Source organism: Tachypleus tridentatus, chromosome 9 (assembly GCF_004210375.1).
Source record: "Tachypleus tridentatus isolate NWPU-2018 chromosome 9, ASM421037v1, whole genome shotgun sequence".
NCBI lineage: Eukaryota > Metazoa > Arthropoda > Merostomata > Xiphosura > Limulidae > Tachypleus > Tachypleus tridentatus.
In genome coordinates this window covers 21,207,876-21,226,540 of record NC_134833.1, presented here as the reverse complement: position 1 = coordinate 21,226,540, position 18,665 = coordinate 21,207,876, and the positions used below count along the sequence as shown (strand labels likewise).

The 18,665-nt window shown below is 31.5% G+C and overlaps 1 protein-coding gene across 4 annotated transcripts; it reads left to right on the top strand.

The window, feature by feature from the left end:
- The first annotated feature begins 896 nt into the window (after positions 1 to 896).
- On the top strand, positions 897 to 10,763 carry LOC143224831 (uncharacterized). 4 transcript variants are annotated; one of them, XM_076453181.1, is made up of 4 exons: positions 897 to 1,191; positions 3,253 to 3,351; positions 7,636 to 8,524; positions 9,741 to 10,763. In XM_076453181.1, exons 3-4 carry the CDS (start codon positions 7,654 to 7,656, stop codon positions 10,355 to 10,357), a joined length of 1,488 nt encoding a protein of 495 aa, XP_076309296.1. In that variant the 5' UTR covers positions 897 to 1,191; positions 3,253 to 3,351; positions 7,636 to 7,653; the 3' UTR covers positions 10,358 to 10,763. The 4 variants fall into 4 exon arrangements, with proteins under 4 accessions (XP_076309296.1, XP_076309294.1, XP_076309293.1 ...); XM_076453180.1 differs by having other exon boundaries at positions 1,186 to 1,319; XM_076453179.1 differs by lacking the exon at positions 3,253 to 3,351.
- The last annotated feature ends 7,902 nt before the right edge of the window (positions 10,764 to 18,665 follow it).

Below are 18,665 nucleotides of genomic sequence, written 5' to 3'. Positions count from 1 at the left end.
TCGTCACATCTGCACAGCATTTCAGATATGGAAATAATATATATAGTTATATATGATCACAAATAATACGTTCCCTGTGAGATGTGTTTTATTTGTTTAGGACTAAAACAGACACTCACATTGGACTGAAATGTTATCGAATGTTTTGATATTTTACTTTACAAATTTTCTGTCAAATACGATGAAAGTTTGTTCCTATTTTATGTACATAATATCTCACTAACCACTGTTATAATGTATATTCCTTTTTGCAGGTCATGTCTGTGTTGAAATAAATAAGAATTATAAATTTACAAATACATAGTATTGAGAAACAATAATGGAATAACCAATTTGCAAATAATTGTGTTATGTTCATGATTGTCAGAAATGTATTTTGAGGGAAGGGATCGACTTACAAATTAAAGATTTAATGAGAAGTAAATGTTGTTAGCATATTTTAATGACATACATGCAATCATGTTTTAATATATATGCGAAAACGGCTCGTTTGAGTTGAGAAAATACTTTACATAGAAGAGCGAACAACGTTTCGACCTTCTTTGGTCATCGTCAGGTTCACAAAGAAAGACATCACTGATCATGTTTTAATATATCACTTAGCGAAAATACAAACAGAAAAACCTATTTTCTATAATTATAACGCGTCCACAAATTAATAAAGACTATTTATTATAAACCAATAACAATTCCAAACAGATCATTTTATGTCTCGCTTGTAATATATGTATTTATATAAAAAGAAGAAAAAAAAGACTGTTTTCGCTCACTGACTTATTCTTCAGTTAGAGATATCTGAATAGGGGCATTCCCCGAAACGTCGTATCGCAACAGTGTATATGTTAATATGTATATATATATCTGAAGTTAATTCTTTGTTGTCCTGGGTCGTATAACCTTCAACATATTTTGTCTTATCTCTTTCAACAACCGCTACGCGTTATTTCCTACACCTATAACGATACCATATTGTTCAACTTCAAGGCAAAATAATAATAATCATCGAAATATATTTGGAAAGTTTATAGAAGAGTCAGTAAAGGTTTTAAAATTGTTAAAACTAATATGAATTATACATTTAAATTTTAGATTAAATTGGTGGTTATCATTAACTTGCAGTTAAACGTTTGAAATGTCACAATGACGTAATAGATGGCGTTGCGTTTGACTCAACGGGAAGTAGATGTTGGGGTACGTTTACCGTTTAACAAAATTATTGAATAAATTAGAATAAGAGAATATTATTATTACATTTCCAGTGTCATTGTTTGTTTTGGTTAGCGATCGGAATATCATTGTGATACGTGTTGTAATAAAAGGTAAGTTTTTGAAATTGGAAGAATTTTAGGAGACAGTAAAGTTCCAAGATAGTACTAGTACTGAATAATACTGTTACTAATTAGTGATGCTGATAATTATTAACTTTGTAATAATTAGGTAGAGCTCGTATATCATCAGAATAATTAAAAGCAATGTAAATTACTATCGTCATGGTTGTTCAGAATCTTCTTGAGTGAGACTTTTGAAAAAAAGTGCAATTTTAGCATGCAATAAAGAGTTGTAATTTGTTTAAGATTCAACGATAGTTAGGGGAATCTAGGGCATTGTTCTCTGTTATTATTTTTATCAAATGAAAAACAGAAAAGTTTCATGCATTTTTTTGAATCAATTGTATACTTATTTTGAGTTCAATTTATATAGTTAAAGTGCTAATTTGTCTGAAAAATTTTCGTTTTAAATAATGCATGTAAATATGAGAACAAGCTCAGGCCTAGGTGTGTGGATCTTACGGTCTTTCGTTGAGTGTTGGTAGATTTGCATTACTCTTATCAAACTTTGTAATAGTTTTACTTCTAGTAGTTGTAATAATAGTAGACATAATGTTGTATGAGGAAATGTGATCAAGATTTAATGTGAAGTGATTATAACTGGGGATAGATGAATGTGAACGTATATTTTTCCTGAAATGTAGGGGCACTATATTAGAAATGTAATTTATATTTGAATATTAAATGACATAGGCTATATCAAAATATTTAAGAAGCTCATTTTGAGGTTTGCTGTTTATTTTCAGTTGAAATAAATGTTACAACAGGTGCATAAAAATGCATTTTGACCTGATGTGTTTAGATTCTACATGATAACTGAGGAAGAGATTTCTTTTGGGAATACTACTTTAAAATTATATACTGTGTCTAGAGAAGGGAGAGAAAAAACAAAAAGCATTTTGTATTTTTATATGCTACAGACTATCTCACTACAGTTTTACTTCTAGTATGTTTATATATTACTTTAGTCTCTGAAAAATGAGACTTTGGTATAGTGGATTTTCTTTCCTCACAACAAAATATAAATTTGTTCTCAAAGGACCTTCTTAAATGCAGAGATTGTATCATCACAGATTTAATGAGTGGCTTCCATCGATGTGACAGTATAAGATAATATATTATAATCAACCCGTCTTGTCAGAATGGAATAATATTTATTCTAAGATAATACAGTATGAACTAATGCAATGTAAAAAGAATCAGTAACATGCATAACTTATCAGGTCTACATGACACGTGTTCTTCAACAGCATTTACAATTGCTACCTAAACACCAGGGATTTAGAAATAGCAGTAATTATATAAAACAGTGCTATATACTGTTACAATATATATTGAATATTCACTCACAATTTCAACTAAGTATAAGAAACAGTGGAAATAATTGTCACTGTTATCTAAGTAGAGAAATGTACTATGGTAATCATCCATTGTTAAATAAACATTTTGAAATACAGTCATTGGAATTCACAGGAACTTTTCACACGGCAATTTCCAGTTAAAGTTGTAGAATGTGCATGAGTTATAACCAACTAATGCACATACTATAAAACATCAGATTTTGTGATGGCAGATAGTGAAAAATGCAACAAAATTAATGAGTTCAAATTAAGTTTAAAACTACTTTCCTCATTTTTTACAAAATTCATGTGTGATTCCACATTATAATTTTATTGTGGAGTAAAATTAGGTATTTGTAGCTGAAGCATACTGTAAGCAATAGATCTCCAGCTGTGTTCTTTAATGTTTTTCAATCTTTATTTGTAGATTTTAAATTGTCTCAAATGTTGCCTTTTTTTAATGCACAACAACGGGCAAATACAACCCCCACTAAACATGAATAAAATGTTACCAGCACTAAAGCAGTCTTTTCAAATAAATACATTTAAAACATCTCTCTAAATAAAGTTTTGTGTCTTTAAAGGTAATTATTTTCTGAGCCAGGTGGCTTTTTGCCTGAGGTTTTTGTGTAGCCACGTGTCAAGTACAGAAGCAGTCACTTGGAACAACATTCATCTATTAGGTATTTATAACCATGTAAATTGTTGTTCAGTGAGAAATAACTTTTAAATAGGTCATGGACATTCAAGGTATTTCATGCAGTGTATTGGTTTAATCAACTTTATAATTCATAAGTAATGACTCTTTTTAAACAGTTTTGAAAATAAGGTATCCTGTTTACCAGTAGTATTTTTTTTATAAATACTTATTAAATTTTCATTGCAAAATTTTAAATATTTTATGTAACTGATAATATTTTCATATCAATCACTTTACAAGACATGAAGATATAAGCTTTGAAATTCCTGAATTATAACACTGAGCTAATAATTTACCTAATATATTAGCATTATTTTAAGTTTGACTTACTGATATTATGGTCAATATTAATTAATTTTAAAACTATATTATTATAGGGGAAGTATTTGTTTACTTTCATGTAAAACATTTTGAAAGGCTTGCATATCTTATCTTTGACCTCCTTTAAAACTTTGGGTAAAACTGTGAATTATATAAACAAAAGTCACAAGTGACAAGAGTACTTTCTGTAAAAGTAAATAGAACATCCTTTGTAAATGTTTGTTAGTTTTTGCATTTTTATTAGTAATACTTCATTAAGTTTTCTCTTCTAAACGTGCTGCTGCTTCTCCAGTTTCTGAAACTCAACATATATTCTGTTCTCTTTTACCAATTAAGAGAATGTTTGATGTTAGTTGTCTAAATATATAACCAGTTTGATATTATAATATTGCTTATAGGCATACAAAATATCCACAATATTGTTTAAATAAGATGAAACTAATGTGGTAGACAAATGGGTAAGGATGGTAATATTCTACAGAATGGCGTGAATCAGCTGGTTACTTGGACAAATATATGACAGATAACCTTTGACTTCTAATTATACTAAGATCAAGGAATGTGTGAATTATTATGATTTTGTTTACATGTTTGACATATGTATTGGAACTAACAGGTTAGTCTGACTGAACAAATCATTTATGTGGTGGTGGATAAGGTACTTAACCTTTGAGGCATTACCTTGCTGCTTAGTAGTAAGGCAAGTAAAACATTTTAAGTATATATATATTTAGACATTAATTACAAGCCAAAAGAAGTAATTAACTCTAAATCCTCAGTTACACCTTGGTTACAATACTGTGTCCAGTTTTGGTTTCTTTATTTAAAGAGAGGATATGGACTTGGAAGTGGTTTACAGGAGGGCTAATAGGGTGATTCCAGGAATGGAAAGGTTATCTTGTTGGGATATAGTAAGATTGCTTATATTTTCCCTTGAGAATAGAACGGTAGAGAGATGACGATATTCAAGTTGATGAGATCATCTGTGAGATTGGTAACACAAAGCAATTTGATTTGTATTTGTTGTGCTATAGAGGACATGAGTTTATGTTACAAGGTACACAAAGATTCTGTCAAGGGTATTGGATAATTCATGTGTTTCTAATTTGGTGTAAAAATACAGTTTTGACACACAAACATACACACATTACTGCCAGAATAGTAGTAGAGAGGATGGAAAAAAACTGATTATATATTGTATTGTTAACCATACCTAGTTTTTGTATAAACTGGGGACTGTCAAATTGTTCATATTTAATTTCACTTCTCAACAACACCACTTTTAAAAAGCAAAGTTAATTTTATCAAAACTGTTCTATGTTGTAGACAGTGTGGTTGAAAAGAGTGTATGGAGGTGACATTTACTTGTGTACTCACTTAAAGTGGTAAAAGTAACATTATTGCAGTTTGCCTCTCAGGTTGAGACATTCCTCCTCCCTACCATCCTCCAAATGTTCATTCCCAGTGGGTCTGGTGTTGGTTGGAGATATTTTAGCTAAGCAAGGTTTCACTTGTGGTAGCCAGTATCCCTTCTTCTACCATGGACTGGATTACATGTACCAACTGTTGCCTGATTTTGGACTAGACATGCTCTCCAGATTTGCACTCCCTCTTTCTACCATCTGTTAGATGATGGTTCTTGGTGGATCTGGTGTTGGTTTTAGCTGGATGCAGCACATTTTCCTGCTTGTATGTGGTCATATATCCTCCTCCTACCATGAACTGAGGGTACCATACCCATTGCTATCAGGTTTTGGACCAGAGATGTCATCTTGTCAGGGCTTTCCACCTTCCTACTGCCTGCTAGATCTCAATTCCTGGTGACTCTAGTGTTGGTTTTGTTGGAAATGCATGTAAATTGAGACAGATTTTGGTACAGGAGCTTGTATTTTTTACCAATTCCAGTTTCAAGGTGAAGAAGTGGGGATTCCAAACATATTCAGGGATTCTTTCATGTTTTTCCAAATTTTACATTAGTGAAACTGTTGTAAAAGAGCAAAGAGTATACCTGGATCAGATGTTATGGTCTCCTATTGAGGTATTATGCTTTCTCTTTTGGTTCCACACATCTTGGTCTTTCTTAGGGTGCTTCATAAAAAGGATCACTTTTATTATCAGCCTTCCACCAGTTCAGTGTGAAATTCTAGCTATTTTGTGAGAGGAGGTAAGATATCATATTGGAAGTAGTAATTTTTTTACATTGGAAATCCATATTCGATAGATACTTCTAACCCATTCTCCCAGCTTCTGATGATATACGGTGTAGACCTGAGCAGTTTCGAGGTGCTTAACTAGTGCAGATATGAAGAGGGCACTGTTTATTATAATAACGGTGTTGCATTCTTATTAATGGAGAGCTGTTGCATAATCATTTGCATGTAGATATGCAGAAGTGGAAGATAAAAGGCTAGTGACGTGAATTGAAAACTTGTGCCAATAGAGGTCAGTGCAACTCAAGAAAAGCTATTTTGTGAAATTAGGTATTTGATTAATTATCTTAAACTAGAAATTTTGGAAAGTTTAAAATGGAATACCATTTCTTCATGTTCATACAAATTTCCAAACATGCATGTTGTTAATAACGCATATTTCAAGACCAAAGTAGCAACTATATTGTGTCCCCATGTACATATGTGTATGGACACACACACATATTTCCATAGCAGTGAAAAGGGTTAGTGTGAGAGGATGCTTTTGATTATGTTTAGTTTTAGTTTCCATATTATATGGATTATACTGATTTGCTAGAAATGATACATAAAAACGTTAACAGAAAGATAACTGGATTGAAATTTGATTTAGTTGAGTTATAAGAAGAGACCCAAATTTAACATTAAGAACTTAAGGAGGTAACATGTACTTGTTAAAAGTTTTGTATTTTCTCTTTAAACTCTGGACCAGTTGATTACTTAAATACCAGAGAAACGGTTAGTAATTCAGGGCAATCTTACTGTGACATTTTTTCAGCCAGCAGTTATTTTTTGTAGCCATGGTCATCTGTTGATAGCCACAGTATTCAATTCTGAATTAAATACTGCATTTTGGTGAGGAACTGTTGAAATAGGAAAATATATTAATTTAAGAAATATTCCATTACATTTTGTTTATTTGTTCAATGCTCACATGACTTGCTTAGTAAAACAGTAAAGTAATTCTCATGACCCAAGAGTAGAAACAGTGTAGTTATTGCCTGTATGGAAATCTTCAAAGTATTTTTAACTTGGATTTGGCTAGGCATACTAAACTATTGACCAGGAATGTGAAATGCAGGAATCATGGTATTGATAGCACAATGAAGATCTTTTTTTGACTCTTGTGAAAGGTATTTACTGTTAACTATAAATAGGCATAATCAATAAATATAGGGTTGAAGGATTCACTTTTGCTATGTCTCATGTATATTATTGGTTTTATTTTCATAATATTAGCGTAACACTAGTTTTTGGTGAAGTGGTAAGTATGGTGGGTGAACATCATAATTGGAAGAGTAGGAAATACAATGAGACTTATAATGTAAGTATGTTTAAAGCTGGAGAAACTGTTAATTTGTGGAATTGTTTGTCTGTTAATACATTGTGTGATAATAGTCTAGTTATTTCCAAATACAGACTGTAAATGCATCAGGTTATATGAGTTAATAACAGTGGTATTTACTTCATGTTGTTTGAGGAATTGGGGTGACATCAGTGTTGCTATTTTGCTTACTCCATTAAATAAATCACAGAACACAAGTTATGGTTAAATTACTTATCAACTTGAATGCCTTCATTTAAAGGCAATAACTGTAAAATTTCATTTCAATAAAAATATTTCATTATAAATGTGTTAGCTTTGGTGACATCAAGTTTCACTATTCTATAAACTAAGTAAAAAATTCAAATAAAGGAGTATTGTGGAGGGCAAGAATGTATTATGCGAGTACATTTTTTTTTTTTTTTTTTTTCAGTATGAGTAAGCTTGGACAATGGCAAAAGATATGAGAGAGAAAAATTTCCAGGTACCACTTCTTTTCTCAGAGTTGAACCAAAGAAAATATGACTACTTTGCAGGTTACTGCCCTTCTAGTGCACCCCCAGCATCTTCTGTAGCTTTAAACATTGCTCTGAGGGAATTGAGAGAACACTTAAAGAAATCACAAGAGCAAGTGCACTTTCTTTCACAGTGCAAAGCAACTCTTTCGAATGAACTTCTTCAGCTGAAGAAAAAGGAAAGTGATAATCAGAAAAATTTGGCTAAGTATATAAAAGAGAGTCAAGAGTTAAAAGAACATTTTGTGTCGCTGTCTCAAGAAAATTCTAAGTATCTGAAAGATATGTCCAGCATAATAGAAGAGAATCGCAGATTAAAAATGCAAGTAGCTGTTACCAGTGGAAACTTCAAACTACCACATTCTGATGTTACGTGCACACATTTTCAGCCATATCCTACTTATCCTTGGTGGAATGGAGAGGCATCCCAAGAGTTGGACAAAAAATCCTGTAGTTTCTCTTCTGCATTAAAGAAACCACATGATGCTGTACTTGGAAGTTGGCAGGAGATTTCCCAGAAACTAGTTCTTCAGATGCAACAGGAAATGAAAGAAATGGAAGAACTGGGACAGAAACTCGCGGCTGAGGCAAGCGAAGAAAGTGCAGAAAACGGTTCAGTTCCTGAAAATAGTATTGTAGACTCAAATACCAATTCAGATGTAGAAGAACTGGATGAAGAGGAGATATTGAACCTCTGTGAAAGAATAAAGGCAATAAAAGATGAAAATACAAAAGTTAAAAAACTAGTTCTGCATCAGAAGACTAGTCTACAAAAGTTAGTGGACTTAATAGGAGAAAACCTAAGAGGTAAGCAGAAATCTGTGAAAGTTTAAACTGTGCTCTTGTGGGGAGGCTTCATTATGGACTTTAGCCATAAATCATAAAATAAGGGTCATATATATTTTATAACTCCATATTTCTTTATTCCATATATATTAAAAAAGAAAATATGCTATACATTAACTGTTCTGGTAATTTTACTCCCTATATTGTTGTTTGACATATTTATGATGATAATTATAAATAAAGGCAGTCTTGCAAATGGTCAAATGTTGGAACAGTTTTAGTTGGGAATGTACAAAGCAAGTGACTGTTTCTACTTATTGTCAGTGCTGAGATTATATATGGCTGTCAGCTATGAAATGAAGAACAATACATTTATCAAGTAATATTTTATTATTACAATAATTTTTACTTGAGTGATAGGCATGATATATGAAGCTTATACCAATTCTGTTTTGGTACTAACCTTGCTAAACGTCCCTAGATTTTCATGGACTAAGGAGTAAAAACATTTTTAACAGTGAGGATACCCCACTGATGACCCATGGCTGAGTGGCCACACACACACTTTTCTGGGGTTTGTCTGTTGCTCATAATTTAGACTAATTATTATTAATTGTTAATGTATATATTTAGCAGCTCTTCTGTGTTGTGTTTCTACCTAATGACCAGTTGGGACCTATTCTGTACTCAAACATCAGTATTTTTACATGGTGTTTTCATGATTTCTTTAATTTTTGTGTTAACATCTTAATGAACAAATACAAAAATTCAAAAGCATTTCATTTTTTCTTACAAATTTTAAAATTTGGAGTTCAAAATACATCCTTAATTACCTGAAAATCAGTTGAAATAATAACAAATTATTTCTATGTTAAGCCATCTATGAATCACTAAATGGAACCTCTGTTCTTGTTTGTACATAAACCCATGACACCTAATAGCTATAACTTAATCTGTTATGATTTACATGAAATCTGACTTACTTTTTATCTCTAGACAATGTACAAGGAAGCACTGTCTATAGAAGATTTTCAACATGTTCGGTTATTGTATTAGTGTGTATAAAATATGTTGCATATTTAACTTGTATATATAATGCTATGGTAATGTGTTGAGAGTAAGAATTATTTGTATACTCATGTAAGGCGAAAATTATTTGAAACAGTCTTAAAAACACTTTCATATTCTTTGTGTACAGAATGTTACCTGATTAAATAAAAAAAATATTTCAAAACAGGTAAAACAAGTTCATACAGATGTTCAAGTTTCCAAAGTGACAATGGGCAGGAATCACCCAGTAAAGAATGTTGTTCTGATCCATTAGCAAAGGATAAAACTGATTCTCATGCACTCCGGTACGGACGACCCTCAGATGACACTTTCCGAGCGTATTTCACTCGCCAGTTACAGAACAGTCCCATTTCTTCTTCCAGAATTTCTGAAGAAGTGGCAGATGTTAAAAACATACCACCAAAAACTCAGAGCCTTCCAGTTGATAGAACGAAGCAATATGATTGTTCCCCAACTCACTGTGTTACTGAATGTGCTAGTGAAAGTAAACTTGCAGATCAGAGTACACATTCAGCTTTGAACTGGAAGAAAGATTTTCAGCAAGTGTACAAGCCAGTTGTTGAATTACATCATGTACCGACACACTTGTTTGATAAAATTGATGAGGCAGAAGAGATGGGTATCCATAGAAAGAACAGTGAAGAGGAGAGAATTTGTCCCATGTGTCAGGCAGTATTTCCTGCCAATTTTGTGCAGTCTGAATTTGAAAACCATGTAATTTCTCACTTTGAATCAGATAACTTAGAGACATTAACCTTACTTAATCAGTTTGAACTTTTATGAAAGATCATATGAACTTGAATGATTATTACTTATATCAACATCTTATGAGTGAGCAGCTGTCGACAACAGGCAGAAACACACGGTCAGGAATACTTTTACCTGTACGCATCTCTTCTTCCTTTGGCAGCCATGTAATCTTTGACAGGAGAAAAAAAGTATTAAATGTTTAAATAAATGTTAAGAAAATCAAATTATTTGTTACACACAAAAATATATATATATGCTCTTCCTGAAGGTTTCTAGTATTGTTTATGTTATAGATTTGTTAACCCCTTAGCTGTGGAGTTTTTTTATTGAAAATGACAGTGCTGTGTGAATACTTTTGCAGAAATTTATAATTTTTTATTTTCATATATTTCATTTGAATTATGCAATATTTCAATATATATATATGTATGTATGTATGTATATGTATAAAAGAAAATGTGTGATTTTTTTAAAAAAGTAATTTAGCATTCTTTGAGCCAATCATATCAGCAGAAATAAGTTATCAACCAATCAAAATCTGGCAATCAGTTGGATGTCTTCTGCAATTGCTTGTCAGTTTATAGTTGCATCATATGGCACGTTCCACAGCTAAGGGGTTAAGGGACTCCTTCCCTCCCTCTTTTTTAACCTCTAAAGCTAGATTTTAAAGTTTTCTTCACAGATGTTCAAAGTAGCTTCACATGAAATTAATTTGTCACAAACATTTATAATACACATTATAGATTGTGAAGTTTTGCCATCAGTAACATTTTTGTAGTTACTAATTATTTCATTTTTCTATTAATTTAAAGAGATCCAATGATCTGTTATTCTCAAGTAATTTTGATACATACATTTTCTCATACTTTCTATAGTAGGACTACTGTTATATTAAAATCTCACTTATATTAATTCATACTAACATTTTTTGCAGTTTGCTGTAAATTGAGAAATTCTTTACTGGGGTGGAAACTGTTATCATTTCTGTTAAACATGTTGTTTATATATATATATATATTTATAAAACACAAAAGTTTATAAACATAATGAAGTAATTTAATACACATTACATGTTTTGACAGAGTATTGGTGTGTATTCATTATACCTGAAGTAGACATGTCTCATATGTCCAAGTCTCTCACTATACTGTGCTTCCCTACACAAATAAACTTATGATGTAATGTTGATATTTGTAAAAAAAAAAAAAAAAAACAGAAAAATTTAACCTTGGAAGGAATTTGAGTATATGTTTTCTGGTAGAGTATATGTTCTCAGAGTATATTTTTTTCAAATATTCTATAAATACTAATAATAAATATTTTATTCTTTCTTTCTCACTTTTCTAAAAGCAGTTTCCTGTATGAACTTGCCAACATAGACTAATACTGTGTTGTGTTTAGTTTAAGTAATTTAGATTTTATGGGGAATCCAAAGTTTATTCAAAAGAGGTGTTTTCATTTTTGTGTTTCTCGGTCATGTTTTAGTGATTGCGCTTTTGAATTATTGTGTCAGTGACTGGTCTACTTTTCACAAGTTGTAGAGAACAACCCTTCTACTCTGATTGAATTGATGAAGCAGCAGAGATGGACACACCATTTTGCTTGAGGTTTTTTATTTTGTTATTCCACTCTTATGTTGCAAAAACATCTTAAAGTATTTTATTCTAGATACACTGACAGTGTGGTTCACATCCTTCATGTCACAAAATAATACACACCTCTTGCATAACTTAATGAATCTTCTAGAAAGTTGGTGTACTGTGGTTTACTTTTGCTTTCACCGTGTCACCTCAGTGTTTCCAAGTTACAGAGCTGTGAAGATGCTTTGGTCCTACATTTTTAGATGACATCTACAGCTGTGACTAGAGTTACTGAACATATGTTTGTACACCTGTGCTACTAAGGACATCAGGTAGTTCATGTATTGGTAATTTGATGTCAAAATACAGCCTTGACACACACTTTTGTATATAGTAATTAACTGAGTGAAAGGGCAGAGGGGTTAGAAAATAATAATGCACTTTGTATGTTAATATTATTTGTTCCTTGTATGAAGAGATTAACTGTCAAATTATCCACATCTTACTCAACCTAAACTGTGCACTTTATTAGTTTTGAAAAGCAACATTAATTCTAAACAGTTCTGTAGTTGAAAGTTTTTATGGACTTAAGTGATTTTATATATCATGTGGTTTCCCCAAATTAACTTTAGATGTGGATTTTGTTCTTGTGGCATTTTAAGTGTGTGTGTGTGTGTGTATATATATATTTGTATACTTGGAGATTCTGAAACAATCCATGGAAAATGAATTATTTTAGGGTTAACTTGTATTTTATGTTATTGGGGTTTGAAAGATTATATTGAAAAAAAATCATTACAGTGTTATATAAATACATATTCTTGTTTCTGTCTTCCCCATTTATTTAGCATGCAGGTTTACAAGATGTTGAGATGGTTTTGTACAAGGTATTGTACCTCATCATGCGTGAGTTAACTTTATCAGTATTTCTACATAGTTGGCTGTGGTCAAAGGTGAGGGAAGTGAGATTTATCTTGTAAGATAACACTGAAACAAAATTAAAGTCATACTGCTATTCTTCTGGAAGAAACAAAACTGAAAAAAAGTTTGACTTTGTTCGTGTGTGCTTTTGAAGTAGATAATTTTTCTCAATATTGATTATTTTTGGCTGCAATAAGGAAGCTAATTGGTTTGGATAATGAACAAATAAATGCAACTATAGTGTGGTAAACTCTTAAGTACAGAAGAAATATGTGGACCTGACATAGATTATTTGTCTGAGATGTTGGCCACATAATTTTCAGAATTTTAGTGAACTATTTTAAATACAAATAAAAGTTCTATCTTTGAATACTGGTAAAGCATTCACAGTGAAAAAGTAACACACACACAGGCAGTAGTTTGCAGTTTCATGTGTAGGTGGTGAAACATCAGAAGGAATGTGCCAAAGGTAAAGTTATGCTAGGGGTTTAGAAGTGTACTGGTATGATACCCAAGAATAAAAAGTTTTGATTTCAAGCTAGTGTAAATTCTGTCTGCATTAGCCTGTGATTAGTGCAGTTCTGTTTGAATGAAATGTACATAAGGTTTCAACTGTATTTAATTACTAAAAGTTACAAAAATCTGTTATATTTTCTTTCAAATTACAAAACATATACTATCACTGAAATTTTTGCAAGGTCAGTAGTCTGTTTATGAATAATAGGATAATCCTTTGCTTATAATACTGTATACTGTAAGTGAATAATTTTGATTGGGATAGTTGTATTTTGATGTAAAATTTTAATAATGGGAAATGAAATAGTTATGTTTGGGCCAATTAACTTTCTTCATCTATCTGAACTTTCAATGTTTTTTCTAGGCATAACAGAAAAGCAAGGTGTTTGGAATGGTGTATTGATTGTGGTTCTTTTAATTTTGTCTTGTATGTTCTTGTAGACTGAATAATCCACCCAAGGATTTTATGTTTATATCTTCAGAAGTAAATTGTGTTTTTAATTAATATACATATAAATTTTATATATATATATATATATATATATATATATATACTGTAAATCATATTTATGATTTTTAATTTTTTATTTCTATGAAAGAAAACTTTCTAATGAACATGTATGCATTTGCACTATCTAATAGATTCTCATAGTTATATTCAAATAGTTGGGTCAGTAGAATTTAAGTTAGGGCTAATACATTTTCCATGATTTCTAGCGATGAACTAGTACATAAAAAATATATGTCTGCACAAGATGGATTAAGAATGGTACAAGAACCAACACGTGTTTGTTGGCTAGTTTTGTGGTTGTTTTTTACCACTTTAGTCTGTTTCTGAAGACTGTGTTTCAGACCTGCAGAGTTCATCATTTGCTCATCAGGCAGTCTTCAAAGAGACTTTTCCTGTCCCAAAACCTTAAAAACAGCAGATGATCCTTTCAATAATTACAGATGATCGTGGACTTGTAGTTGATACAATCATTTGATTTTCACAAATTTTATTGTAGTTGAATGTTAGTAGTTTCGTAGCTTATTCTCTTTATAAACCAGTTTTTCTGGTATATATCAATATTTAACAGTACCATAGCCACTGATTTACATTGTTTGATTAATTGTTTTTATACAAATTAGAAACTGTAATATTGAGAAAGTCAAACAAAACTGAGATTATAAAAGTAAAAGAAATGTTAGAAAAGACAAGAATTGATGACATTCAGAGGGTTGATTTTGCCTTTTGTAAATTACATAATAATCAATACGCTATTTCTATAGCTGTGAATTATAGACATAAATTACATTTTCTTTTCTGTTGAGTATTGGTTAAAGTTAGTGACAGCAGTACAAATAAGATGTGTACACTTAGTCTTCACGAGTTTTGTTGTTATTGTTGTCTGCTTGTCATTAAAAAAAAGTAAAATCTAATATTATAGATAAGAGTTTACTTACCAAAAGGTGAAAATAATTTAAGTAACTTAATTTATTTATCTTATATTTTTCTGGGAAAGTTGTATAGTTAGCAACATTAGATGTTTTTAATTTTGATACTTTTGGTGAAGAATTTTAGTACTTCTAACTAAAAATGAATGTTATTGTTAGAGTAGCAAAATTAAATGCATCAGCTATTTTAATAGGCATTAAAGTAAATAAACCCATAATTAAACATATTATGTACTGTACTGAAACATCTAATTATGTTCTAAAGGTTGAATTAATGCTAGCTTGAAATTTTGATTAGTTTTTACGTTCAAATTTTGTAAATTATTTCATGCATGTATTTGACTATTATTGCATAAGGCTTCTGTTTATCATTGAGACAACAAGTGGACATTTGAATGAACTGCTTTATGGTTTATGTAGATTAATTAGATTGTAATTAGCATTTTCTCAAACATGTAAATGTTACTGTGATCTTATTCTTTCAACTTTTAAAAGCTATTCTCAGTTTAACCCTTTCACTGTAACTGGAATATATATGTCCCATTTACTGCGAGTTGGTTAAGCAACACAAATCTTTTACAGCTGCAGATTATTAGTTGATTGGCTCGTGCCAGACTTCTGTTAGCTTTTAGACTTCACGTTGAGTTTTGTAACTAAATCACGTGGCATCAATAAACCTCTGAATCATCTAAATCGCAGGTGAACACCTGATAACTGAATTTCTAGCATGAGGCCCAAATGTCAGTTTACCTTGAAGCTTGTTTCATTCAGTTGCCTATGGCAAATAACTTCCTTGGATTTTTAAGAATAATCTTTGCGCTCACCAGTAATTTGTTTTTGCATAATTATTTTGAATTTTCAACTTTCTTTTCTAGTTATTTTAATACTGATGGTTGTTTGTTTGTGTTGTCGAAATAATAAAGGTGACTGTGATTGTTTGTAAAGAATTACACAGGCCTGCAAATTTAAACATAATAAACGTTGTTTTGGTTTTAATAATGGATTCTCCTCAATTTATCAATGCAGATTTTGAAAATCGTATTTTTTTTTCTCTTACATGAGGAGTTTTTACAAATAGGGAAGGAAAAAAACTTATTTAAATCAAATTATTATTTAACTTACCAAAATGAATATTTCTTCTTGTTATTGTTTGTTATGTTCTTATGTTTGGGCTCTAGAATCATTCATAAGATTTTCACGTTTGATTGGTCTGGAGACGTCTGTTGTCAGTGGTTGTAAACATTTTGAACATAACAAAATGTGATCCAATTTCAATGAAAATAATTCACTTAAGTAAAAGTACATATGATGTTTTGTGAAAAATCTGTACCTAGTGGAGTAAATAAATGGTTATCAGATTCAGTGTACAGGAATTGCTGTAGAACATGTTAAAAATGTTAAGACAGTAAAACCATCGCAGGTCTGTGTTATTACAATATTACCATATAATGAAATGTATGTTTTGTAAGATGCTCCATAATTGTATCAATATCTGAATGTAATTATGTTTATAAATTTTGTACTGCATGTTAACCATTAAAGGCCTTCATGATGCAAGTGTTCAACGATGCTTAGTTTCCTAAATGTAGCATATCTGTATTATATTGGGGAATATTATGTGATTGGAAAGTATTTTAGGTTAATAGAATATTAAAACAGTTAATACCATGTAATAAAATATTAAAAGTTAAAGCTTCTATTTGTGTTTTTGTTTTGTAAATCGAAGAACTTAGTTTCTGAAGACTCGTAGATTGAAAGTGAAGAAAAGCGTAGCCATAGACACTAAAAAAACAAACAAACTAAACATGATTTCTGTACTCTGCTTTATCTCCATCATTACTAATAATTTGTGTAAACTTCATTGTAAATACATCAAACTACAATAAAAAAGCCAGCATGACCAAGTGGGTTAAGGTGTTTGACTCGTAATCTGAGGGTTGCGGGTTCGCATTCCCGTCACACCAAACATGCTCGCCCTTTCAGTCGTGGGGGGTTATAATATTATAGTCAATCCCTCTATTCGTTGATAAAAGAGTAGCCCAAGAGTTGGCGGTGGGTGATGATGACTAGCTACCTTACATCTTCTAGTCTTACACTGCAAAATTAGGGACGGCTAGCGAAGATAGCCCTCGTGTAACTTTGCGCGAAATTCAAACCAAATCAATTACGTATCGCAACGGATAAACTATTGTAATCAGGAGATTGCACCACTCTATTGATATAGAAGTTATTAATGATGAATTAACTGAACTAAACATAAAACACGTTTCAGTTGAACGAATAATTTCTAATATAACTAAAAAACCAACTAATATAATTAAAGTAGTTACGGAAAATACCCAAGAAATAACCCAGTTAATAAATAATGGTATCACATTTTGGTGTCATAAATATACAGTAGAACAAACCAAGACACCATCAATGGTTGTAACACACTGCTACCAATGCCAAAGTTTGGACATGTAGCAGCAACTGCGCGTTGTGTAGGCTGTGGAGAAAATCACCACATTTCACATTGCACCAAACAAAACCCCAAACCTAAATGCTGCAATTGTGGGGAAGAACATACGGCAAACTATAAAGGATGCCAGAAATACAAATCAATTAAGACACTTATACGAACTTAAAAATCCTAACACGAACAAGCCCCAAACGAACAAAATTCACGAACCATCAAAACCAACTACCACTCTAGCACCAGAAAACACACAAACAAACTTGTATGCTGCAGTAGTCAAGAAAACATCATTCATGCAGGAAAACCCATCAACAAGTTATGAAGATTCACCTAAAACAACTGAAGACACACACAAAATCACGCCTATGAATTTTGAAAACACACTAACCAGTGCCATTACTTCTATCTTTTCTGAAATATTGACAGAATACACTAATCCAAATAATGAAAATAATCTGACAGATATAATAATTAAAATAATTATGAAAAACATCGAAAAATACCTACCACAAATGTTTACACACATCATGAACTGTGTTAAATATGGATAAATTCACAGTATTACACATCAATATCCAGAGTGCTTTGGCTTCCAACACCTCTCCCCGTTAAATTTGTACACCTGATAAAATTAAACTTAAATAGTAATAATTAATAAAATAGTGCTAAATTAAAACAGCCACCTGCGTAATAGACATAAAAAGAGAAAAATATAAATGGACATTGCCCTGAAAAGGACCGTCTAAAGTTGATATTACTCCATACTAATCAGTCAATTTCAACAATATAATACAAGGAGGAAGAGGTCTTGGTGCACCTGACCCTCCTGGGTATAAAAATTGTATATACCCAAATACCAGAGACAGACAGACAACGGATAAAAGCTTCTATCACTTTGGTCCTGTGCCTTAAGATAATTGTACAAATTGGTATGAGTTAGTAAGCTATTTCATATAGCTGGTTATGTATGGGCTTTCAGCTATTGGATACAACATTTTGATGCTGTGTCTTATTTAAAAGTGCTATATATAATATTTTTTGTGTCTTTCCAATACAAATACACCTGAATATCTTTTTTTTTCACCCCTAACAACCCATTGAAGTCACAATGGAAAGCTCTAAGGTGGTCAATTGGATAAATATTCAAGCCTTGTCGCAACTACAATTTCTCTTATGCCGATGTTTCATTTATTCTCTACGTAGCCTTTAGTGCATCTGCTTTTTTGGTTGGTGGTGTACCTCGATTAATATCATGGTATGGTCTTCTACCAGTTTGTGATGTAAACTTGTATGTCTAAAAGCACATTTCAATAATAACGATAAATTAAGGGACAATCAGAAGGGCATGTTATTCTCTTAAAGCATTCCTCTAAAATTATTATTTAAATAATCCAAATTAGAAGTGATATCATGAAAGATTTTTGAAAAG